This window comes from Schistocerca cancellata, chromosome 4, assembly GCF_023864275.1.
Source record: "Schistocerca cancellata isolate TAMUIC-IGC-003103 chromosome 4, iqSchCanc2.1, whole genome shotgun sequence".
NCBI classification, from domain to species: domain Eukaryota; kingdom Metazoa; phylum Arthropoda; class Insecta; order Orthoptera; family Acrididae; genus Schistocerca; species Schistocerca cancellata.
The window spans coordinates 55,466,571-55,493,879 of record NC_064629.1 but is presented as its reverse complement, the minus strand read 5'-3'; the positions used below and the strand labels follow the sequence as shown (position 1 = coordinate 55,493,879).

General features: G+C 38.3%; 1 protein-coding gene across 1 annotated transcript in view; it reads right to left on the bottom strand.

Moving 5' to 3' along the window:
- The window catches only part of LOC126183224 (uncharacterized), a 679,892-nt gene that overhangs the window by 187,158 nt on the left and 465,425 nt on the right, over positions 1–27,309 (bottom strand). The window contains exon 16 of the mRNA XM_049925008.1: positions 2,226–2,359. Within this exon, the coding sequence (XP_049780965.1) occupies positions 2,226–2,359 (134 nt within the window). The remainder of the gene's footprint in view (positions 1–2,225; positions 2,360–27,309) is intronic.

The following is a 27,309-nucleotide window of genomic DNA, read 5'->3' as shown; positions in this document are numbered from 1 at the left end:
CTACGTACAGACAAAGGTTCCACCACTGTCATTATGAATTGTGGTGACTACCTGGCAAGAGGCTTTTACTAATTATATGACTCCTCCACCTATAAACTCCGCCAGAGTGGTCCCATACAAGAAATCCAACATAACCTCTAATCCCTGCCTAAATCCTTAGGCCCATCCCAGAACCTCTCCCATGAGTCCATTTCCCTCCTCACCCCAGTGACACCCAGCACACCCACCTTCTACATGCTTCCCAAAACCATCAACCCTAACAATATTTGTTGCCCCATTGTGCTCCCACTGAAAGGATTTCTGCTCTGGTTGACCAACACCTCCAACCAATTGCCTGAAATCTAGCCTCCCACATTAAAGATACTTACCACTTCCTTCACTGACTTTCCACCATCCCTATGCCTCTACCTCCTGGATCCCTAGCCATCACTATTGATGCCACCTCCTTATACACAAACATCCCTCATGGCCATGGCCTCAGTGCTCTCTCATGACATCCTTCTGACTCCAAACCCACCACCTCATTCCTTATACAACTTATCAACTATATCAAGATCCACAACTACTTTTCCTTTGAAGGGTACATTTACATACAAATCTGTAGCACAGCCATGGGCACCCACATGGCACCCTCCTACACAAACCGTTTTGTGGGTCATCTAGAGGAAACCTTCCTAGCCTCCCAAAATTGCAAACTACCCAGAGTGGTTCAAGTTTATTGATGATATCATCATGGTCAAGACATCCTTTCCACATTCCTTCACAATCTCAACACGTTTTCTCCCATCTGCTTCACCTGGTCCTCCTTAACCCTTCCTGGATGTTGACCTCCTCTCTGCTGACTCCATGCACACTTCTGTACTCATTAAACCCATTAACTAACAACAGTACCAGCATTTTGACAGCTGTTCTGCCTTCCTGATGAAAGAACCCCTGCCATATGGCCTTGTAATCCATGAACGACATATCTGCAGTGACAAGAACTTCCTTGCCCGGTATGCTTTAGGCCTCACAAAGGCCTTCATAGACAGTTAGCATCCACCAAACACAGTTCACAGACAGGTTTCCTGTGCCATATCCTCACACACCCACAATCCTCCCACCACCTCCAAGAATCAACTGCAAAGGAGTGACCCCCTTGGCACCCAAGATTGTCCTTCAACAAGGCTTTGATTCTCTTTCATCATGCCCTGAAATGAAGAACATTCTATCAAAGATGCTTCCCACCCCTCCTAAAGTCATTTTCTATTGCCCACTCAACCTACACATCATCTTTGTCCATCCCTATGTCAATCCTATTCCTAACCCCTTTCCACAGGGATCATATCCCTGCAGCAGACCAATGTTCAAGACCTGGCCAATCCACCCATCCAGAACCTCCCAGTTCTGACACAGGCTTATCCTAGCCCATCAGAAGTGGGGACACATATTAAAGCAGCCATGTCATATACCAACTGTGGTGCAAAAACTGCACAGCCTTTTATCTTGGTATGACTATCAACCAGCTGTCCACCAAGATGAATAGCCCCTGCCAAACTGTTGTCAAGAACAAAGTTGACAAGTTGATGACACAACATGCACCTGAGTACAACATGTTGAATTTCAACAGCTGCTTCACAACCTGAGCAATCTGTTTCTTCCCTCCACTACCAGCTTCTCAGAACTGTGCAAATGGAGTTGTCCTTGCAACCCATCCTCCACTGCTGTAATTTTTGTAGCCTCAATCTCAGGTAACCCACTGTCCCTGCTCCCACAGCATAACAGTTCGCCCTTCCTCTATCCTGTCCCACATTCTGAGTCACACACCCACATCACCTTAAGTGTATGCCATTCCCTGCAGGTCGCTACAGTTGTGTCAGCCCATATATGTGCCACCACTCCCTCTTGCATTCCTAGCTGGCCAACTGGTCACCTCCCTCTGAACCACTAGCGTTCCACTCCCAATGCTCTCCCTGCCTCTCATCTCCCTCTCCCTCTACCCATCCCACCCAACACTACTTCCACCACAACCAGTCCACCTGATGAAAAATAACATTGGCACTGTTAGTCTAGTTGCCACTGACACTATGTAGTGGCATAGGTGTGTATGTGTGTGTGTGTGTGTGCAAGTTTTCTTTCTCTATAGTGTGTGCCTATCAACTAACTCAATGCTTCTGCTTTTCAGTCAGTGGTCTTCTTTAGTCCTACAACAGATATTAATTTTGTATTGCTGTACTGTTACTTACTGGTAATTTTTCTTAATGTTCTGAAAGGCTCTGACAAACATCCATGTATTTGGGGTGTTCTTATTTTCACAGTGATGAAGTGACAGCAGGAACTTGGATCCCATGATTTCACAGGGAATAACTAGAGGTAAATCCTGAAATCACAAACAAAACTCACAGTAAGTAAAATATTTTATAAGAAATTGAGACTATGTGAAATTACTCCTAATTGGTGCTGAGACAATTATGTGTTGTGAATGACGTACATTTCTCTATTTGCCATAAACCAATAGGATGATATTTTTGGTATCTTACTGTCATTGGGCACATATTTGACTCTCTTGTTTTATCACCCCCAACAGAAGACTTACTCCTCCTCAGGCACTTTAAAGTCTCCAGAAGGAAAAAGACAGATGAAAAAATGATAACCCAAAAAACCATAAGAATACAAAATGAAAAAGGACCACTTTAAATATTGCCAAATGGTGTGTTCAAAGTATAGCTAATAAGAACTGAGGACTAATCAGTTCAATAGTAAAAAATCCATGAAAATTGTTCTGAATGACAGAGAAAAGTAATTATACAAGGTATTAAAATTGTTGATAATTACATACATATTTACTATTGAATAGGTAGTAAAATCTGAAGCAACAGAAGGCAAAGAAAAAGGAAATGGAGACTTCTACTCAATGTATCAGGAGTTGTAAGACACCAGAGACAAACACTTCATAGCATCATTCAGCATTAATGTATGAAACCTTTTACAGAAGGTCAAACTCTTTGTTAGTATGTTGATTAATTCCAGTACTCCATTCTCAGACTAAATGTTATAGTAAAGAATTATAATATGGTAATCTCAATAAAAGTAAAGTTACAGCAATCATGAGAAAAATGTGTATCAGAATCAAAATATGTACACATAATTCTACTGGGTGATTAGAAACATCTGGAAAGCTTGTAAGACTGTTGCAGGGTAGGTTGTGCTGAAAGGTAATTGTTAAGAAAAACAACCAATACATTGTGCCATTTTGCATTAATTAGCATTTAAATTAGCCAATCAGGCCATCACACACACAAATTCAAAAATTCCAGTAACCTGCCAGAATCAGCCTCACCAAATGTGTTTTTTGTTTGGTTTCTTAAAACCAAAAAAGAGAATGATACAGAAATTGGACATGGGATGGTAGTAAAAATGAACCTGAGCCAAAGGCTGAGCAGTCTTATGGACTATCATCAATACTATGACACCTGACACTAATTGTATTTGGCAGGCTGTTTGAATTTGCCTGCACAACAGGTTGACTGGCTATCGCAATGCTAATTAACTCAGAAATGGTTCAACATATTGAATTCTTTTCTTAATGACCATTTCTCAGCATAACATACCCTAAAACACCCTTACAAGCTTTTCAGATTGTTTCTGACAACCCTGTATAATAGGAAGAAACATTCTTTTAAATACCTAGGCTACATAATGTCCTTTCAGGGTGGTTCAGTGCTACCATACAGGCACTTTTTCTTGGAAATGATCCATCCATTCTTCTTTGGGTAAAATTTATTTGAGACAAACTTATAAGGGCAAGGAAAATGATGAACCTTGCATTACCTGGTAGACACTGTAAAATGGATAATGATGGTACTTGTTTAAGGGAACTCTATGACATGATTATCAGTGCCCTGGCGAATGGAGGAAATTAATATAATTGAAAATAGCTCTCAAAACTTGATTTTTTTTGTCAAATATGTGTTTTTATCTGTTTTCTTGATATTATGGAAGAACACTTCCTGGAGTCACTGATTTGGTCAATGATTGAAGAAAGAAAAATAAAATTTATAGAATAATGCATGTTTTTTTAACATCACAGTTAATAAAAAGTTCTTTCTTACACATTTGATCTTCAGTAAATTTTAATTACAATTTTAGTACTCATAATGAATTATTAGAAAGTAGTACATTTTATCTGTTTCCATTGATTGTAATTTTTGGACTGCTTTCCATCATCTTCTAAGCACAACTGTGCTTACATTGTGCCCTCTGCATTTGGATGAGATTGCCAAGCTTTGAGAATATTATATTTCATATCTTCTTGCATTGCAGTACACTGTTGATGCACAATGTCTTTAATGTATTCTCAAATGGAATAATTAGGGTATGTGAAATCTATTGACTGTGATGGCCAAGTCAGTCACTCTTCTCTCCCACTCAATCAACCAGAAAAAATTGATTAAAATTATACTTGTCTACCAAGGAAAAATGTGCTGGACACTGAAAGTAAAGCAATTAAATTAACTGCTATGTTACCAGAGGAACATCTCATAGCAACTCTGTTACTGCCTGTTGCAGAAATTCAGAGTACTGCTTTAACTGTTCATACAAATATAGGGTTCAATGATCTTATCATGACAGAGTCCACTCCAGTATATATGCTCCAGATATACTGGTTGTATTGCTCTCAAAACCAGTGAGGATCTTCTTCTGACCAATAGTCTGTATCATGAACATTTACCACGATGTTAGATTTGAAAGTGGATTTATCAGTCCATAGTATAACAGTTGCAGAATCCAGATTTTGATTTCAAGTCAGATGCAGAAAGTACTTTGTATCTGGAAATCATCTCCACTTAATGCCTGTAGTGGCTTATGAGGAGCAGAGCTGACGCATCCAGTGCAGGAGCTGAGATTTCTCTTTTACACCCAGTATTTATTTTAGTTTCTGATTTTTTTTGTGTAATTATACCAAGAAGTGAATTGTATCAAAATATTTTACTCTGTGGATTAGTGTTTACTAACTCATTCTAAGTTTTTTCATGTAAATTTAAGTGCTTTAACTCTGTGAGAGCTGATTTTAGAGTACTGTTTGTAAACAGCTGGATGCTGTGTTGGCCATCGTTGACATGCTTCAAGCTGCTGCCATAAGCTTCACTGGCATTGGGGCTCCTGAGATGACTTATTTGGCAGCTCTGGAGACAATAGTGTTGCCTGGGGTCTCCGATGCTGCTGCACCTTCAACTTTACTTGTTCTGGCTGATCAAGACTTACTTGATGGTGATTGGTGAATAGTGGCACGGTCACTAATCTCTGGGTGGAAGGCAAAAGTGGAAACAGCCACACAGATGTCCTCCTATGTCTTAAAAACAAGTTTGATGTATTGCCTACTGCTGGAAGTATATCCAAGCCAGCACAGGATGCCTTCGTGTTGGGATTTTGGCTGATCTTCCTGAGAGGTCTAGGCAAGTGCAGATGGTGGGATTGCTTGTCACTGGAATCTTCAATGTTTAGTGAGAGATTCTGACCCTCCGAGAAATAGAGGGAGTGTCCAGAAAGAAGGCTAGTGTTCACAATGTATACTTGGTGGGGCTCTTGTTCGAGATGTGGAGGAGGCTCTGCTGGCAGCTATTGAGTGTCCGGTGTGCACGTGGCTGCAAATTCTCACTCATGTGGTGAAGAATGACACCTGCTGCCTGGGTTCAGAGGAGGGTTCAGTTCCTACAGGAGGCTGGCTGTTTTGGTGAAAACATCTAGCCTTACTCATATGATGAAAACAGAGTTCTCACCTTGCAGCACTGTTCCCAGAACCAGTCACAATCCTCTGGTTTTAAGCTGAGTGCAAAGCTTAAACCAGGGGCTCAGAAAATTCTGTGACAACCTTAGATGCAGATTTCTTGATCTCTGCTACTCTGTGGGGAACTGTATGGCTCCTTTAAGAGGTCATGTGGGCAATACACACAGGAAGTGGCTACTAGGATAGTAAAGTACATGTGGGTCACACATGTGGATTTTTTAGGATAGAGAAGCCCTCCACAGGCCCAATAAGATACGGTCTGATTACAGACAGAGTACCAGTCCTCATAGCAATTTGGAGAAAGAGAATGTTCATATAGTATTAGTTAACTGCAGGAGAGTCCATGGAAAGGACAGAGAAATCCCTTCACTGGCCCAAAAAGATACATTCTGACTCCAGACAGGGTGGCATTCCTCATAGCAATGCCGAGAAAAAATGTTAATACAGTATTAGTTAACTGTAGGTGCATCCATGTTTCATGTTTATTTATTAGCCATTCAGCATGTTTACCATTGGCTTTGTCAAAATACATTTTACATATTTCATATAAGTATAGTTGTTACTAATTTTTACATTATATATTATCCTTTCATATATATACATCTTTTTAGTAGTTAGTAATTTGTACATTTTACTCACATCAACATTTCACATATACATAAATACATATAAATACATAAACTTCTTACTAATCAGACAATTTCAGAAATATTAATTATACAGTTTTACAGATTTAGTTAATGATAGTTACATCATTTCATTGCTTACAAATTCCTTCCAAATTACTTCCAAGATATTCTTCAATTGAGTAATATGCTTTATTTTTGAGCCATGTGTCTAATACCTCCTTAAATTTAAAGTGGGTGAGGGTTTTGATGGATTGTGGCAGTTTATTATATAACTTTGAACTTAGGTGTTTGTGACTGTTGTGTGTCAGTGACAGCCTAGAATACAGTATATCAAGCATGTAGTTGTTTCAAGTGTTGTGAAAAGGTAAATTCTTTCTCTGTGTAAATTGTTGTATATTTTATTTTATCTATATTAAGCAGTTATACATATAGAGACTTGGGAGTGTCATTATGTTTAATATACTGAAGTGCTCCTTACAGCTTTCTCATGGACCCAATCCTTGTAAACAACAATTTTTTTTTTGCCATTTGAATACATAGTTTATACCTGATGCATTACTCATAACAGAAACCCATATTGTAGCTGTGACTGAAACAATGAATAGCAGCAAAGCATCAATAAACTTTTACTGACAGAATTTCGTAGTTTATACGGCAGAAAAATTACGTGTGCAAGTTTGCCTGTCAGATAGCTTATATGGTCATCCCATGAGAGCCTTTGGTCTATTTTTAGTCCCAGTAGTATGACACTGTGATTCTCTGCTTTCTGTACCTTCAGATTAAAATAAATTTATTCTGTTTTTGTGTTGTTTGTATGTAACTTGTTAGCAATAAACCACACCCTACATTTTTCAAAAAGTTCATTATTTTTGTTTGCCATCTGTTGCATACTCTCACCTGTGGAGATCATGGTCATATCATCAGCATATAAAACATTTTTGCAGGCTATATAGTTTGAGAAGTCATTAAAATAGATAATAAAGAAGAAGGGTCCAAGAACGGAGCCCTGTGAATTCCTCTCTTAATTTTCATTAAATATAACCTTTCATTGCTCACATACAGTGACTGTTGCCTGTTATTCAGGTATGACTTAATCAAATTAAGTGGTTTGTCTGCAATACCGTAATATTCTAAGTTTTTAACAATTATGTCACATGATACTGAATCAAATGCTTTGCTTTAGTCTATGAGTGTTGTACATGTGGTCAGTTACATTTAAAAAGCGTTGTAGATTTCAGTTATAAAGCTTTCAATAGCTTTTATGATTGACTGGTTAGTTCTAAATCCAAACTGGCTGTCATTAAGTAATTCATTGCTCTCAAAATACATGTAAATCTGTGTGTGTGAGCAGCTCTCTATGATTTTGGTGAGTATAGGGACAATTGATATTGGTCTATAGTAATCTGGCATTTATCTATCACCCTTTTTGTATACAGGGAGTGTAACTCTAATTTTAAGGCAATCAGGGAAAATGCCATCATCAAGGATATTATTTTCAAGGTAGAGTAGAGGAGTTCCAATTTCCTTAATTATAGCCTTTATTACCACGTTATTGAATCCATAGTAGTCTTCTGTTTTAGAGTTGCTCAACTTGTTTACAGAGTTATTTATATCTGTAGCAGTTATTCTACTCCAGTTAAATCTTTTATCTGTTTTATTCTGTGATTGTGAAACAAAAGCTTCTGCATCAGTTAAATCATCACTTTTTGGTACCTGGGCATTTAATGAATTTATCAAGTGTTCGTTGAGAGTGTTGCAATTAAGTGGGTTTCTGATTTCTTCTTTCCCAATGTTTATCTCACTTTTAACTATGTTCCAGGCAGCTTTACATTTGTTTTTAGAATTTAAAATATTCTCATTTGCTTTCATTTTTGCTGCTTTAATTTCAGATTTGTACATTTTTCTTAAGTTTATTTACCTTTCTTGTTTTATTGACTGTCTTCAATTTTGTCCTTCAGCGTGAGTAGAAGAATTCTAATTTTATTGAGGTGCAGGGTGTACCATTTTTTTTGTGTGTTGTGGTTTATGCATATTGCTATGCTTACATCTCTTAGTAATAAGAGGGCAGTTGCTGTCTAATGTATTTTTTATATTGTATATGAATAGGTCCTGGAACTAGTCTAGCTTATAAATGGTAACAATGCCTACACAGTACTAGGGACAGAAAGCTGGCTGAAGCCAGATGTTAATAGCAATGAAATTCTAAACCCGGAATGGAATATACAGATAGCTTGGAAATAAAGTTTCAAAATGCTGTAAAAATAAACCACTTCTCAAAATGACATTAAATTTGAATAGAATATTACTGAAAAAGGAAGAAACATTATGGAAACAAAAACAATTTAATGAGAATTTTATCATTAAATCACACTGTAAGTGACAGAATATGCAAAATAAATGCTGTATGGTACACAGCTGTTCCTTAGTTTGTGTCTGAGATGCTCAGCATGACTGTCTCAATGTTGGATCGTGTGCTGCTGGTAAACCTCTTTTAAAAGAACAGTGTCTGTGAACAAGTATCTCTACAGATGTTTTGAACACTCAAGGTATGAAAAAATTCATTGGTCTAATATCTGCCAGTGATCTGGAGAAAATGATTATGAAATTTGAAAAGGCAGGTTCTTTTGAAGTGCAACACTGCAATAGGGAGGAAATCAACCAATGCAACATCAGTAGAAGGTGTGGCCACATTATTGCAGGAGGGCTTAAGTGATGGTGTGAAAACCTGCAATGCATGGGGAATCACCTGAATTTTGCACATGCCTGTGAGTATGGAGCATAAAATTCTACCAAACATCCTGCATTGCCAGGCCATACAAAATTACTCCTGTTCAGAAGTTGCTTCATGCTGACTTACCCGTATGACAAATGTTTTCTCTAGAATTTCTTGCTCACATGGAAGAGGATACTGAATGGTCATGGAGCATCCTGTGGACAGACAAAGCCCATTTCCATCTGAAAGGACATGTCAATACACAGAATTGTAGAAAATGGAAAACAGCAAATCTGCTTGCACATCAACTTGTGCTGCATCATCGTGCAAAGGTAACTATGTGATGCAGGTTGACGGCATCATTTATTGTAGTGTCATATTTTTATAAGCAGATGGGTTCTGCAGGTAGTATTATCTGTATCATCACTGGTGAATACTATGTGGGCCTTTTGCACACTACTGTTATTCAAACCCTTCAAGAGGATGGATGTGTTGGTAGGATAATGATTATGCAAGGTGGCACACTTCTACACATTGCACATCCAATGAAGTAGCTGCTGCAGAGGCATTTTAGAAATGCTAGAATTATCAACTATCATTTCCCTACTTCTTGGTCATCCAGAACACCTGATTAATGGACTCCCTTGTAAAATTAGTACTAGATGTGTTCAAGGCTAGGGACTGTGCCCAGGCTACATTTTGTGACCTGAGCAGAGCCTTTGACTGTGTAGAGCATGACACTGTGCTGAATAAGCTAGTTTACTATGGTTTTGATGACAACAGTATAAATATGTACAGGTATTTTCTAGAGAACCATCAACAAGTTGTGTTCATTGGTAGGAAGAAATCAAATTTGGTAAATATTAGGTACAGAGTGCCTCAAGGGTCGGTGCTTGGACCTTTACTGTTTATACAAATGATTAATGACCTGCCCTTGTTCATAAATTCTCACACAATATTCTATGCTGATGACACAACTTTTATACATAAAAACTCTGATCTAGGTACACTGAAAACACTGACCAAAAATACCCTTGCTCAGTCCTCATTATTTTCAAAACTAATGGCTTCTTACTAAATGAAAACAAAACCCAGACACTTTACTTTAGCCTCAAAGAGATACCTAATGACCAAGAACTAGAAAATGTCAAATTTTTATGTGTTACTATTGACAATAAATTGACATGGGATCCACACATTAAAAATATATTGGCTAGGCTTTCAAGAGTTATTTATCTAATTAGAAATTTAAAAAGACATGTTCCCAATGACTATGTGAGATTAGAATATTTTGCCTTCTTCCAAAGCATAATTTCTTATGGAATCTTACTGTGGGGTAGTAGTTGTCATGTAAATGATATTATTTTACTTTTACAGAAGAAAGTAATAAGAATAATCACAGATTCTGATAAAACAGTACATTGTAAATCTCTGTTTATTAAATGGCAGTGTCTTACAGTAGTAAACTTATTCATCTGCAATGTTTTGTTGTGCATTAGAAACAATGTGTCTAATTTTGTGTTGAGAAGCGATATTCATAGCCACAATACTAGAAACAGAACATCTATAGATGTGCCATATAATAGATTACCAAAATCACAGAACTCCTACCTAGTTCTTGGACTAAGGATGTTTAATAGACCAAGTGCTGACTTTAAAGAACTGCCTGTAAATATTTTAAAGCTAAATTATACAAGCTACTAGTGAACAATCCGTTTTAAATCACTGATGAATTTTTTGAAGATGAAAATACTGCATTCTAATGTGTACCTATTTTATGTAAACCATTTTACATCAATATTGTAGTTTATGTAGAAATATATGCTGTTGACTTTGTCTATTGCTGTAATCAGCTGAATGACAATAGAATTTTATTATTATTATTATTATCCCCCCCATGAACCATGGACCTTGCCGTTGGTGGGGAGGCTTGCGTGCCTCAGCAATACAGATAGCCGTACCGTAGGTACAACCACAACAGAGGGGTATCTGTTGAGAGGCCACACAAATGTGTGGTTCCTGAAGAGGGGCAGCAGCCTTTTCAGTAGTTGCAAGGGCAACAGTCTGGATGATTGACTGATCTGGCCTTGTAACAATAACCAAAACGGCCTTGCTGTGCTGGTACTGCGAACGGCTAAAAGCAAGGGGAAACTACGGCCGTAATTTTTCCCGAGGGCATGCAGCTTTACTGTATGATTAAATGATGATGGCATCCTCTTGGGTAAAATATTCCGGAGGTAAAATAGTCCCCCATTCGGATCTCCGGGCGGGGACTACTCAAGAGGATGTCGTTATCAGCAGAAAGAAAACTGGCGTTCTACGGATCGGAGCGTGGAATGTCAGATCCCTTAATCGGGCAGGTAGGTTAGAAAATTTAAAAAGGGAAATGGATAGGTTAAAGTTAGATATAGTGGGAATTAGTGAAGTTCGATGGCAGGAGGAACAAGACTTCTGGTCAGGTGACTACAGGGTTATAAACACAAAGTCAAATAGGGGTAATGCAGGAGTAGGTTTAATAATGAATAGGAAAATAGGAATGCGGGTAAGCTACTACAAACAGCATAGTGAATGCATTATCGTGGCCAAGATAGATACGAAGCCCACACCTACTACAGTAGTACAAGTTTATATGCCAACTAGCTCTGCAGATGACGAAGAAATTGAAGAAATGTATGATGAAATAAAAGAAATTATTCAGACAGTGAAGGGAGACGGAAATTTAATAGTAATTGGTGACTGGAATTCGAGTGTAGGAAAAGGGAGAGAAGGAAACGTAGTACGTGAATATGGATTGGGTCTAAGAAATGAAAGAGGAAGCCGCCTGGTAGAATTTTGTACAGAGCACAACTTAATCATAGCTAAAACTTGGTTTAAGAATCATGATAGAAGGTTGTATACATGGAAGAACCCTGGAGACACTAAAAGGCATCAGATAGATTATATAATGGTAAGACAGAGATTTAGGAACCAGGTTTTAAATTGTAAGACATTTCCAGGGGCAGATGTGGACTCTGACCACAATCTATTGGTTATGACCTGTAGATTAAAACTGAAGAAACTGCAAAAAGGTGGGAATTTAAGGAGATGGGACCTGGATAAACTGAAAGAACCAGAGGTTGTACAGAGTTTCAGGGAGAGCATAAGGAAACAATTGACAGGAATGGGGGAAAGAAATACAGTAGAAGAAGAATGGGTAGCTTTGAGGGATGAAGTAGTGAAGGCAGCAGAGGATCAAGTAGGTAAAAAGACGAGGGCTAGTCAGAAGAAATATTGAATTTAATTGATGAAAGGAGAAAATATAAAAATGCAGTAAATGAAGCAGGCAAAAAGGAATACAAACGTCTCAAAAATGAGATTGACAGGAAGTGCAGAATGGCTAAGCAGGGATGGCTAGAGGACAAATGTAAGGATGTAGAGGCTTATCTCACTAGGGGTAAGATAGATACTGCCTACAGGAAAATTAAAGAGACCTTTGGAGATAAGAGAACCACTTGTATGAACATCAAGAGCTCAGATGGAAATCCAGTTCTAAGCAAAGAAGGGAAAGCAGAAAGGTGGAAGGAGTATATAGAGGGTCTATACAAGGGCGATGCACTTGAGGACAATATTATGGAAATGGAAGAGGATGTACATGAAGATGAAATGGGAGATACGATACTGTGTGAAGAGTTTGACAGAGCACTGAAAGACCTGAGTCGAAACAAGGCCCCCGGAGTAGACAACATTCCAGTAGAACTACTGACGGCCTTGGGAGAGCCAGTCCTGACAAAACTCTACCATCTGGTGAGCAAGATGTATGAAACAGGCGAAATACCCTCAGACTTCAAGAAGAATATAATCATTCCAATCCCAAAGAAAGCAGGTGTTGACAGATGTGAAAATTACCGAACAATCAGTTTAATAAGCCACAGCTGCAAAATACTAACACGAATTCTTTACAGACAAATGGAAAAACTAGTAGAAGCTGACCTCGGGGAAGATCAGTTTGGATTCCATAGAAATACTGGAACATGTGAGGCAATACTGACCTTACGACTTATCTTAGAAGAAAGATTAAGGAAAGGCAAACCTACATTTCTAGCATTTGTAGACTTAGAGAAAGCTTTTGACAATGTTGACTGGAATACTCTCTTTCAAATTCTAAAGGTGGCAGGGGTAAAATACAGGGAGCGAAAGGCTATTTACAATTTTTACAGAAACCAGATGGCAGTTATAAGAGTCGAGGGACATGAAAGGGAAGCAGTGGTTCGGAAGGGAGTAAGACAGGGTTGTAGCCTCTCCCCGATGTTATTCAATCTGTATATTGAGCAAGAAGTAAGGGAAACAAAAGAAAAATTCGGGGTAGGTATTAAAATCCATGGAGAAGAAATAAAAACTTTGAGGTTCACTGATGACATTGTAATTCTGTCAGAGACAGCAAAGGACTTGGAAGAGCAGTTGAACGGAATGGATGGTGTCTTGAAGGGAGGATATAAGATGAACATCAACAAAAACAAAACAAGAATAATTGAATGTAGTCTAATTAAGTCAGGTGATGTTGAGGGTATTAGATTAGGAAATGAGACACTTAAAGTAGTAAAAGAGTTTTGCTATTTGGGGAGCAAAATAACTGATGATGGTCGAAGTAGAGAGGATATAAAATGTAGACTGGCAATGGCAAGGAAAGCGTTTCTGAAGAAGAGAAATTTGTTAAAATTGAGTATAGATTTAAGTGTCAGGAAGTCATTTCTGAAAGTATTTGTATGGAGTGTACCCATGTATGGAAGTGAAACATGAACGGTAAATAGTTTGGACAAGAAGAGATTAGAAGCTTTCGAAATGTGGTGCTACAGAAGAATGCTGAAGATTTGATGGGTAGATCACATAACTAATGAGGAAGTATTGAATAGGATTGGGGAGAAGAGAAGTTTGAGGCACAACTTGACCAGAAGAAGGGATCAGTTGGTAGGACATGTTCTGAGGCATCAAGGGATCACCAATTTAGTATTGGAGGGCAGCGTGGAGGGTAAAAATCGTAGGGGGAGACCCAGAGATGAATACACTAAGCAGATTCAGAAGGATGTAGGTTGCAGTAGGTACTGGGAGATGAAGAAGCTTGCACAGGATAGAGTAACATGGAGAGCTGCATCAAACCAGTCTCAGGACAGAAGACCACAACAACAACATTATTATTATCAACACATTATGAATGTGACCCTTGAAACACTCTGATCTGTTATGGAACATGCTGTTTCTCAGTTTCAGTTTGTGGCAGGAAGTGGTGGACAACAATTAAAAACCAAATTCATTGCTGCTCTTTAAGTGGCTTTTGATCTCAGAACAGTTAAAAACCAATTTCATTGTTAATTTTTATGTGGTTTATTGTCTCAAACCAGTTAAATACTGATTTTTTCCATCCTAGGTAGTATGACCTTGCATGGAGAATGGGCTTACCTAACTAACAGTACCACAACTGTTAAATGCCAAATTTGTGGAGTCATGTACACTGTACACTATGGTTGGTTTAATGTGTAACTCACACTATAGCCATCATGTTGCTATTCATCTGTAATTTGCAGCTGAACTCATTTATATTATGACACTAACAGCACCATCAAGTGGTAAATTTTTGTCGAATTGATGTCATTCTGAGCATCACTTTCCTCCTACAGAATTTTGAAACTGGAACTTTAACTATAACCATCCCGTATATCACAAAGATAGGTTGAATGCTGATGGTGAAGATGTGTTTTTGCCATGAAAATATGGTAACATGTAGTGAGAGTAGTACAGATTCTGAATGTGAAATAATTTGGGTGAAAACAAGTGTTAAAGATGGATAAATCATGGTTATCAAATACTTTTATGGGTCCCCTGCCTCTACTTCTACAGCTACATCTACATCCGTACTCCGCAAGCCACCTGATGGTGTGTGGCGGAGGGTACCCTGACTACCTCTATCGGTTCTCCCTTTTATTCCAGTCTTGTATTGTTCGTGGAAAGAAGGATTGTTGGTATGCTTCTGTGTGGGCTCTAATCTCTCTGATTTTATCCACATGGTCTCTTCACAAGATATACGTAGGAGGGAGCAGTATACTGCTTGACTCTTCAGTGAAGGTATGTTCTCAAAACTTTAACAAAAGCCCATACCAAGCTACTGAGCATCTCTCCTGCAGAGTCTTCCACTGGCGTTTTCCTATCATCTCCGTAATGCTTTTGCGATTACTAAATGAACCTGTAACAAAGCGCGCTGCTCTCCATTGGATCCTCTCTATCTCTTCTATCAACCCTATCTGGTACGGATCCCACACTGCTGAGCAGTATTCAAGCAGTGGGCGAACAAGCGTACTGTAACCTACTTCCTTTGTTTTCGGATTGCATTTCCTTAGGATTCTTACAATGAATCTCAGCCTGGCATCTGCTTTACCGACGATCAACTTTATATGATCATTCCATTTTAAATCACTCCTAATGCGTACTCCCAGATAATTTATGGAATTAACTGCTTCCAGTTGCTGACCTGCTATTTTGTAGCTAATTGATAAAGGATCTATCTTTCTATGTATGAAGTTCCATTCCCTGCACCATGCGTCAATTCGCTGCAGATCCCACTGCATTTCAGTACAATTTTCCATTGTTACAACCTCTCGATACACCACAGCATCATCTGCAAAAAGCCTCAGTGAACTTCCGATGTCATCCACAAGGTCATTTATCTCTAGAAGAGCATAGCATTCCAAAGGATTGGAAAAGGGCACAGGTCATCCCCGTTCTCAAGAAGGGACATCGAACAGATTTGCAGAACTATAGACCTATATCTCTTACATTGATCAGTTGTAGAATTTTGGAACACGTATTATGTTTGAGTATAATGACTTTTCTGGAGACTAGAAATCTACTCTGTAGGAATCAGCATGGGTTTCAAAAAAGACGGTCGTGTGAAACCCAGCTCGTGCTATTCGTCCACGAGACTCAGAGGGCCATAGACACGGGTTCACAGGTAGATGCCGTGTTTCTTGATTTCTGCAAGTTCCCCATAGTCGTTTAATGAACAAAGTAAGAGCATATGGACTATCAGACCAATTGTGTGATTGGATTGAAGAGTTCCTAGATAACAGAATGCAACATGTCATTCTCAATGGAGAGAAGTCTTCTGAAGTAAGAGTGATTTCAGGTGTGCCGCAGGGGAGTGTCATAGGACATTTGCTATTCACAATATACATAAATGACCTTGTGGATGACATCAGAAGTTCACTGAGACTTTTTGCAGATGATGCTGTGGTGTATCAAGAGGTTGTAACAATGGAAAATTGTACTGAAATGCAGGAGGGTCTGCAGCGAATTGACGCATGGTGAAGGGAATGGCAATTCAATCTCAATGTAGAAAAGTGAAATGTGCTGTGAATACATAGAAAGATAGATCCCTTATCATTTAGCTACAAAGTAGCAGGTCAGCAACTGGAAGCAGTTAATTCCATAAATTATCTGGGAGTACGCATTATGAGTGATTTAAAATGGAATGATCATATAAAGTTGATCGTCGGTAAAGCAGATGCCAGACTGAGTTTATAATGACTAATCGGGAGAAGTAGTGGAGGGACATTTGAACGGAAACTTGGAGACCATCATACATAAATACCTTGTAATACAAGGTAGATATTTCAACTTACCAGTTATAAACTGCCAGACACAAGTGATTAGGACCAGTAGTAGTGACAGGGAACCATGTGAAATTGCCTTAGTCAAAAATTGCCTCAAGTAGTTAATCAGAAAACTGACTAGTGAAGGTAAGATCTTAGATCTGCTGGTGAGAAACAGACCTGAACTTTTCAACCCAGTTAGCACAGAACATGGAATTGGTGATTTTATGGCCAGTACAGCACCACTGATTACAGCCATAAACAGGAATACAAAGAAAGGCATGAAGACCTATCTGCTTAGGTAGGGTGACAAGAAACAGATTTCTGATTATCCAATTGATCAGCACAAAAATTGAATCTTCAGCAGTATCAAAATTGGTTATCAGTTGACAGAGTCCAAGAGCATTGTGCAATAATGTAGATAGAGAGGTAAAAATTGACATGGGGTTTCATTAGAACCCTCCCCCTAAAAAAAAAAAAAAAAAAAAAAAAAAAAAAAAAAAAAAAAAAAAAATGCAAATGTCCAACAGATGGCGCTGGACAGCAAAACACCCACAATTGCTGAATTTGGGCTACCGAAAATCCTAGAACTGTCGTGGAAACTGCATTGCACAATGTGAAAGTCACAGTATGTGTTGGATTTACCACATCTACCATTTTCAGGCCTCTTTTCTTCGAGAAAATGTGTGATTCTGATTTTGTAACTGCTACTGTGTTGGGTGAGAGGTAGGCCAATATGTTACAGAATCCCATCATCCCCAGCCTGTCTGATAAACACCTGCTGGAACGTACGAAGTTTATGCAGAATGGCGCTCCACCCCATATTGCTAGACGCGTGAAAGATCGCTTGCATGCGTCGTTTGGTTATGATCGTGTACTCGGCCGCCACTTTCGTCATGCTTGGCCTCAGAGGTCCCCAGACCTCAGTCCGTGTGATTATTGGCTTTCGGGTTACCTGAAATTGCAAGTGCATCGTAATCGACCAACGTCTCTAGGGATGCTGAAAGACAACATCCAACACCAATGCCTCACAATAACTCCCGACATGCTTTACAGTGCTGTTCACAACATTATTCTTCGACTACAGCTATTGTTGAGGAATGATGGTGGACACATTGAGCATTTCCTGTAAAGAGCATCATCTTTGCTTTGTCTTACTTTGTTATGCTAATTATTGCTATTCTGATCAGATGTTGGACGTTTTTGGAACTTTTGTATTTTTTTGGTTCTAATAAAACCCCATGTCATTCCAAGCATGTGTGTCAATTTGTACCTCTCTATCTACATTATTCTTTGATTTATTCAGTTTTAAAATTTATACTGACTTTTTGATCACCCTGTATATCGGATGCACTGTTTATGAGAAAAGAACTTGACTGTTAGAAGTGCAACTGCAAGATACAAAACTACAATAGTGCATTCTGAATCATCACTCATGTTTTCAAAGTAACAAAATCTGAACAAGAAATATGATTAAAAACTTATAAAATTTTAGCACAATCAACCCTCTGTTGTTGCAGTGAAACACAGACCATTTCAAATAAGAAAGAAACCCCTCCACAGTCACTGAATTGTAATTTGTGTGGAAAACTACTGGCTGTTGTCTTTTAAGCCACAAACATGATCAAACAGTAGCTACAGAACTTGACATGACACCTAAACAGGTTATATACACTGAGTTATGAGAATTAGAAGACTGGGACATTTCAGACTCTCATGATAAATTCTAAATTACATACTAAGAAGAAACCAGTAAGTTATCCATACAAGATTTAGTAGAAGACTGTAACAAGCTACTAAACACATTACTTGAAAGGATGATGAATTAATTCATATTTATAGATACTGTATAAAATACTGAATAACACAGGATGTCCAAAAAGTTCTTGGTCAAACAACACAATCCTCGCATTTAAGAAATAATTTTTCTTTTTATTCTCTACATAACACTACCTGGGGTCTGTTTCCTTGCAACAGCTCTGCCAGCCTCAGATGCAGATGGATTCAGTGGAAAAAGACACGTACAAAAGAAAAACAGTCCACAATTTGTAAATTTTATTTTTGGGTCTTGGAATGCTCAAAGCATGTATAAACTAGAACCACCCAGACTATAGTCTCAGAAATTAAGCAGTACATGAGGTGTGGCCATAAAATAATGGAGCTATTGCTGTAAAACATTTCATTTCAAAACATACATATTTATATTTGGCATCCTCAATATACTGCACTACACGGTGCCTGCAATGCTCCATGCAAATTTTCCATTGATGGAAACAGTACTGGAAATCTTCCTCACCATGCTCCTTGATGACACACATTGCTTTATTTTTCACCTCTTAAACACAATGAAATCTTATTCTTTTTAATGCAGGTTTGACCTTGGGGAGTACTTAAAAGTCACATAGTGCTATGTCAGGTGAATAAGGTGGATAGTCAAACACTGGGATGTTGAACTTCTCTAAAAACCTCTCAACAAGCAATTCGCTATGAGCCAGTGTGCTGTCTTGATGCAGAACCCATTACATGTTCATCCACAGTTCAGATAATTTTTTGCTTATTTTTTCATGGATCTGAGCATGAAACTCAAGATAGTAATATTGATTAATAGTTTGACCCTCAGGAACCCACTGAAGATACACAATTCCATGAATATTGAAAAAAACAATCAGTGTCACTTTGAATTTTGATTCTCTCATTTGGTGGTGGTGGTGGTGGTGGTTAGTGTTTAACGTCCCGTCGACAACGAGGTCATTAGAGACGGAGCGCAAGCCCGGGTTAGGGAAGGATTGGGAAGGAAATCGGCCGTGCCCTTTCAAAGGAACCATCCCGGCATTTGCCTGAAACGATTTAGGGAAATCACGGAAAACCTAAATCAGGATGGCCGGAGACGGGATTGAACCGTCGTCCTCCCGAATGCGAGTCCAGTGTGCTAACCACTGCGCCACCTCGCTCGGTGATTCTCTCATTTGAGCTTTTATTACCCTCAGAGAAGTTGGGTCCTTACAATGCATGGATTGGTGCTTAGTTTCCGGATCATAAGTGGAAAACCAAGATTTGTCACATATTATCACTCTTTCGCATAAATTATTATCATTTAAAATTGTATTCAAAATGTCAGTGCAAACATTTTCATGAGCTTTTTTTTTTTTTGTTGAATCGTGAGAATTTTCCGCAGTAGTTTCATATGCACTATTCTCATGTTAAATTGGTTATGTAAAATTTTCCTTATGCATTCTTTGTTAATTCCTACAGTTCTGGTAATTAATTGAATACTAAACTGATGGTTAGATTGAACCAGATTACCTAATTTTCCAATATTTTCATCTGTTTTAATGTAGAAGGGCATCCTGGGCATGAGTCATCTTCAGTTTCTTCTCAGCCATCTTACAAATGCATGAACCATTGAAAAACTCACATATGTGATAAAGAGTCTTTGCATACACTTATTTTAGTAAAAGATATGTGTCAGTAGCAGTTTAACCAATTTTATGTGAAGCTTCATGACAATTTGTTGATCTATTATTACAGTAAAGAATTTTTCTGGTAAGAAAAAATAATAGGTCTTATGCAAATGAAGGCCACAGCCATACTGATTTGTCTACAGACACCAGAGATGCCACATTTGACAGAGAAGGCTTCATGGTTCACAGTTATTGGACATTCACCTTTGGTGCATGCTTACTTACTCTGTGACAGCATCAGTCCCATTATTTTTAGCCACACCTTGTGAAGTGGACTTGGTGGCAGTACAAGAGATAAATTGACTGGATGAGGGTACTCACAAAGAAGATGGATGTGTACTATTTTATGGGGGACGTGTAGATGAACATGAATTTGCCACTGGTTTTGTAATACATTACATAGTAGCAAATTTGGTTACAGAATGCAAAACTGTTAACAAAAGAATATCCTCCATAGTACTCAAAATCCAAGTGTCAGCATCACACTTATGAATTTTTATGCCCTGACAGAGGACAAAGCAAATGAAGAAAAGGAGAGTTCTATAACCAACTAGAACAAACAGTTAAGAGCACACCAACTACAAATATTGAGATAGTACCGGATGCATTTCATGGAACAGCAGGAAAAGAATAATTTCATTTACCAACTATAGGTAAGCACAGTATGTATGACAAGACCAATGAAAATGGTCAGAGGATGATCAACTTTGCTATCTCAAAGAACTGAGATTAAGTTTGACTTAATTTTGAACACAAGAGAATACATAAGGGAACCTGGTGTCCACTGGATGGAGGAACCATCAACCAGACCGATCACATCAGACCAGTACTATGGCCACAGAGTCATGGACATCAGGTTGTATAAAGGAGCTGACAGTGCATCAGATCACTTCCTAATAGTGTGTAGATTGAAACTGATTTTCACCTACATGCATAAGAAGAAGAAGGAAGTCTATAACTTGCTTTGAATGATGGGAAACTCAGAGGAAGTGCAATTAAAGAACAATATATTATATAAATCAAAAACTGTTTTGAGGCCCTACAAACCATGGAAGCAAGAGGGATTGTGACAAAATGGAAAGAAATAAAATCCGCAGTACTGGGTATCCTCTTCATGCTGCGCTGTCTGCCAGCCATGCAGCAACAGCACCACCTATGTCTGTATATGTGCGGATCGATATGTGTGTGTGTGTGTGTGTGTGTGTGCGCGAGTGTATACCTGTCCCTTTTTCCCCCTAAGGTAAGTCTTTCCACTCCTGGGGTTGGAATGACTCCTTACCCTCTCCCTTAAAACCCACATCCTTTCATCTTTCCCTCTCCTTCCCTCTTTCCTGATGAAGCAACCATGGGTTACGAAAACTTGAAATTTGTGTCTTTTTTATTGTGTCTATCTACCAGCGCTTTCTCATTCAATAAGTCACAGAATCTTTGTTTTTTGAATCATATGATGCGTTAGAGATGATAGAAATATAATACATCTCAATTCAATGCTTTTGCACAAAGAATATCATAAGGTTCTGGTGTGAGCAGAAACACCACCTGGAGAATTCTACATGATAGTTCTTTACACCCATATGACATCCATGTTTATCTATATCTACATCTACATTTATACTCTGCAAGCCTCCTAGCAGTGTGTAATGGAGGGTACTTTGTGAATCACTGTCACTTCCCTCTTTAATGTTCCAGTTCCAAATGGTTTGTAGGAACAATGATTGCTGGTAAACCTTTCTGTGGCCTTAAATCTCTCTACTTTTATCTTCATGGTCTTTTTGCAGGATATATCTAGGAGGAAGCAATATATTAGCTGACTCTTCAAAGAATGTAGGTTCTCAAAACTTTATTAGTAAACCAAACCGTGATGCTAAACATATCTCTTGCTGCTACCGCCACTTGAGTTGGCTGATTGTCCCTGTAACAGTTTCACAATCACTAAATAAACCTGTAACAAATGCACTGCTCTTCTCTGGATCTTCTCCATTTCTTTATCAGTTCTGCATAATTCATATCCCATACTGACAAGCAATATTTACATATTGGTAGAACAAGTGTTTTGTAAGCTACTTACTTTGTTGATGGATTGTCTCTCCTGATGAATCTTCCAATGAACCTCAGTCTGGCATCTGCCATACTTCCAATTAATCTTATGTGGCTGATCTACTTTAAATCCTCTGCATGCACACTCCTACATATTTTATGGAAGTAACTGAAGTAACTGTTTCCAGTGATTGTTCTGCAATCTTATAATCATACAATAATGGGTCTTTCTACTAATGTATATGTAATACATTGCATTTGTTTATGTTCAGGGTCAATTGCCACTCAGTCCAGCAAGCGTTGAGCCTCTGCAAGTCTTTCTGCATTTTACTACAATTTTCTAGCATTGCCACTTCTCTGTTTGCAACAGCATCACTCACAAAAAGCCTCATGGAACTTCTGATGATGTCTACTCTCTCATTTATATACATTGTGAAAAGTAATTGACCTGTAACACTTCCTTGGGGTTCACCCACAGTTCCTTTTACATCTGAAGACTTCTTTCCATTGAGAGTGACATGCTGCATTCTGTCTGCTATAAACTTTTCAGTCCAATCACACAGTCTGATATTCCACACATTCATGTGCTAGCAATGGGTGACTGTACTGAATGCCTTAATAGAAGTAAAGGAACACAGCATCTACCTGTGTGCTGGGTTCTACCGCCATCACTGTCTTGTGGATGAACAAAGCAAGCTGGGTTTCACACGATTGTTGTTTTTGGAACCTATATTGATCCCTACATAGGAGATTTTTGGTCTCTGGAAATATCATAATACATTAGCGTAAAACAAGTTCCAAAATTCTACAACACACAGACAGCAGAGATACAGGCCTACAGTTTCGTGCATCTCTTCAATTAATCTTCTTTTTGCATACTCTCTGTACTATCATAGTTGTATCCTGTCAGATTGAGTGGCCTTTGCTCTCTTGAGCGATTTCAGTTGCTTTTCTATCCCAAGTTCACTTATTTTGCTAACAACCATTCTCTCATTAATATGACAATGTAAAGAAGGCACTACAGTATAATCTTCCTCTGTGAAACAGTTTTTGTAAAAGACATTTAGTATTTTGGGATTTTGTGTGTCGTACATCATTTCAATGCCATTATGGTAACAATGTCTGGACAGATGGCATAAATCCATTTAATAATATAACATCAGACTAAAACTCCTTATGATTTTCTGCCAAGTCAGTAGATATAATATTACTTTCAAATTCATGGAATGCTTTATGCATGGCCCTCCTTATGGAAAATTTGGCTTTATTTGGTTTTTGTTTGTCTGTTAGGCTTTTACCATGCTTAAATCTGCAGTGAACTCTCTGTGCTTTTGTAGCAGCTTTCTAATATGGCTATCAAACTACAATGGAGCTTTTCCATCTCTCACAACTTTGCTCTCCACATATGTATTGCACAATGCTCTTGGACTTTGTCAATTGATAACCAATTTTGTTACTAGAATGAGATTTTCAATCTGCACCAGAGTGTGCCAGGAAGTTTCAATTTTGTTACTGCTGAAGATGAAATTTTTGTGCTGAACACTTGGATAATCTGAAATCTGTTTCTTGTCACCCTACCTAAGCAGATAGGTCCTCATGCCTTTCTTTGTATTCCTGTTTATGGCTGTAATCAGTGGTGCTGTACTGGCCATAAAATCACCAATTCCATGTTCTGTGCTAACTGGGTTGAAAAGTTCAGGTCTGTTTCTCACCAGCAGATCTAAGATCTTACCTTCACTAGTCAGTTTTCTGATTAACTACTTGAGGCAGTTTTTGACTAAGGCAATTTCACATGGTTCCCTGTCACTACTACTGGTCCTAATCACTTGTGTCTAGCAGTTTATAACTGGTAAGTTGAAATATCTACCTTGTATTACAAGGTATTTATGTATGATGGTCTCCAAGTTTCCATTCAAATGTCCCTCCACTACTTCTCCCGATTAGTCATTATAAACTCAGTCTGGCATCTGCTTTACCGACGATCAACTTTATATGACCATTCCATTTTAAATCACTCATAATGCGTACTCTCAGATAATTTATGGAATTAACTGCTTCCAGTTGCTGACCTGCTATTTCGTAGCTAAATGATAAGGGATCTATCTTTCTATGTATTCGCAGCACATTTCACTTTTCTACATTGAGATTGAATTGCCATTCCCTTCACCATGAGTCAATTTGCTGCAGACCCTCCTGCATTTCAGTACAATTTTCCATTGTTACAACCTCTCGATACACCACAGCATCATCTGCAAAAAGCCTCAGTGAACTTCTGATGTCATCCACAAGGTCATTTATGTATATTGTGAATAGCAATGGTCCTATAACACTCCCCTGCGGCACACCTGAAATCACTCTTACTTCGGAAGACTTCTCTCCATAGAGAATGACATGTTGCATTCTGTTATCTAGGAACTCTTCAATCCAATCACACAATTGGTCTGATAGTCCATATGCTCTTACTTTGTTCATTAAACGAATGTGGGGAACTTGCGGAAGTCAAGAAACACGGCATCTACCTGTGAACCCGTGTCTATGGCCCTCCGAGTCTCATGGACGAATAGCACGAGCTGGGTTTCACACGACCGTCTTTTTCGAAACCCATGCTGATTCCTACAGAGTAGATTTCTAGTCTCCAGAAAAGTCATTATACTCAAACATAATACATGTTCCAAAATTCTACAACTGATCAACGTTAGAGATATAGGTCTATAGTTCTGCAAATCTGTTCGACGTCCCTTCTTGAGAACGGGGATGACCTGTGCCCTTTTCCAATCCTTTGGAATGCTATGCTCTTCTAGAGATAAATGACCTTGTGGATGACATCGGAAGTTCACTGAGGCTTTTTGCAGATGATGCTGTGGTGTATCGAGAGGTTGTAACAATGGAAAATTGTACTGAAATGCAGGAGGATCTGCAGCGAATTGACGCATGGTGCAGGGAATGGCAATTCATACATAGGAAGATAGATCCTTTATCAATTAGCTACAAAATAGCAGGTCAGCAACTGAAAGCAGTTAATTCCGTAAATTATCAGGGAGTACGCATTAGGAGTGATTTAAAATGGAATGATCATATAAAGTTGATCGTTGGTAAAGCAGATGCCAGGCTGAGATTCATTGTAAGAATCCTAAGGAAATGCAATCCGAAAACAAAGGAAGTAGGTTACAGTACGCTTGTTCACCCACTGCTTGAATACTGCTCAGCAGTGTGGGATCCGTACCAGATAGGGTTGATAGAAGAGATAGAGAGGATCCAATGGAGAGCAGCGCGCTTTGTTACAGGATCATTTAGTAATTGCAAAAGCATTACGGAGATGATAGATAAACTCCAGTGGAAGACTCTGCAGGAGAGATGCTCAGTAGCTTGGTATGGGCTTTTGTTAAAGTTTCAAGAACATACCTTCACTGAAGAGTCAAGCAGTATATTGCTCCCTCCTACGTATATCTCATGAAGAGACCATGTGGATAAAATCAGAGAGATTAGAGCCCACACAGAAGCATACCAACAATCCTTCTTTCCACGAACAATACAAGACTGGAATAAAAGGGAGAACCGATAGAGGTAGTCAGGGTACCCTCCGCCACACACCATCAGGTGGCTTGCGGAGTACGGATGTAGATGTAGCTGTAGAAGTAGAGGCAGGGGACCCATAAAAGTATTTGATAACCATGATTTATCCATCTTTAACACTTGTTTTCACCCAAATTATTTCACATTCAGAATCTGTACTACTCTCACTACATGTTACCATATTTTCATGGCAAAAACACATCTTCACCATCAGCATTCAACCTATCTTTGTGATATATGGGATGGTTATAGTTAAAGTTCCAGTTTCAAAATTCTGTAGGAGGAAAGTGATGCTCAGAATGACATCAATTCGACAAAAATTTACCACTTGATGGTGCTGTTAGTGTCATAATATAAATGAGTTCAGCTGCAAATTACAGATGAATAGCAACATGATGGCTATAGTGTGAGTTACACATTAAACCAACCATAGTGTACAGTGTACATGACTCCACAAATTTGGCATTTAACAGTTGTGGTACTGTTAGTTAGGTAAGCCCATTCTCCATGCAAGGCCATACTACCTAGGATGGAAAAAATCAGTTTTTAACTGGTTTGAGGCAATAAACCACATAAAAATTAACAATGAAATTGGTTTTTAACTGTTCTGAGATCAAAAGCCACTTAAAGAGCAGCAATGGAATTGGTTTTTAATTGTTGTCCACCACTTCCTGCCACAAACTGAAACTGAGAAACAGCATGTTCCATAACAGATCAGAGTGTTTCAAGGGTCACATTCATAATGTGTTGATAATAATAATAATAATAATAATAATAATAATAATAACAATAATAATAATAAAATTCTATTGTCATTCAGCTGATTACAGCAATAGACAAAGTCAACAGCATATATTTCTACATAAACTACAATATTGATGTAAAATGGTTTACATAAAATAGGTACACATTAGAATGCAGTATTTTCATCTTCAAAAAATTCATCAGTGATGTAAAACGGATTGTTCACTAGTAGCTTGTATAATTTAGCTTTAAAAATATTTACAGGCAGTTCTTTAAAGTCAGCACTTGGTCTATTAAAAATCCTTAGTCCAAGAACTAGGTAGGAGTTCTGTGATTTTGATAATCTATTATATGGCACATCTATAGATGTTCTGTTTCTGGTATTGTGGCTATGAATATCGCTTCTCAACACAAAATTAGATACATTGTTTCTAATGCACAACAAAACATTGGAGATGAATAAGTTTACTACTGTAAGACACTGCCATTTAATAAACAGAGGTTTACAATGTACTGTTTTATCAGAATCTGTGATTATTCTTATTACTTTCTTCTGTAAAAGTAAAATAATATCATTTACATGACAGCTACTACCCCACATTAAGATTCCATAAGAAATGATGCTTTGGAAGAAGGAAAAATATTCTAATCTCACATAGTCATTGAGAACATGTCTTTTTAAATTTCTAATTAGATAAATAACTCTTGAAAGCCTAGCCAATATATTTTTAATGTGTGGATCCCACGTCAATTTATTGTCAATAGT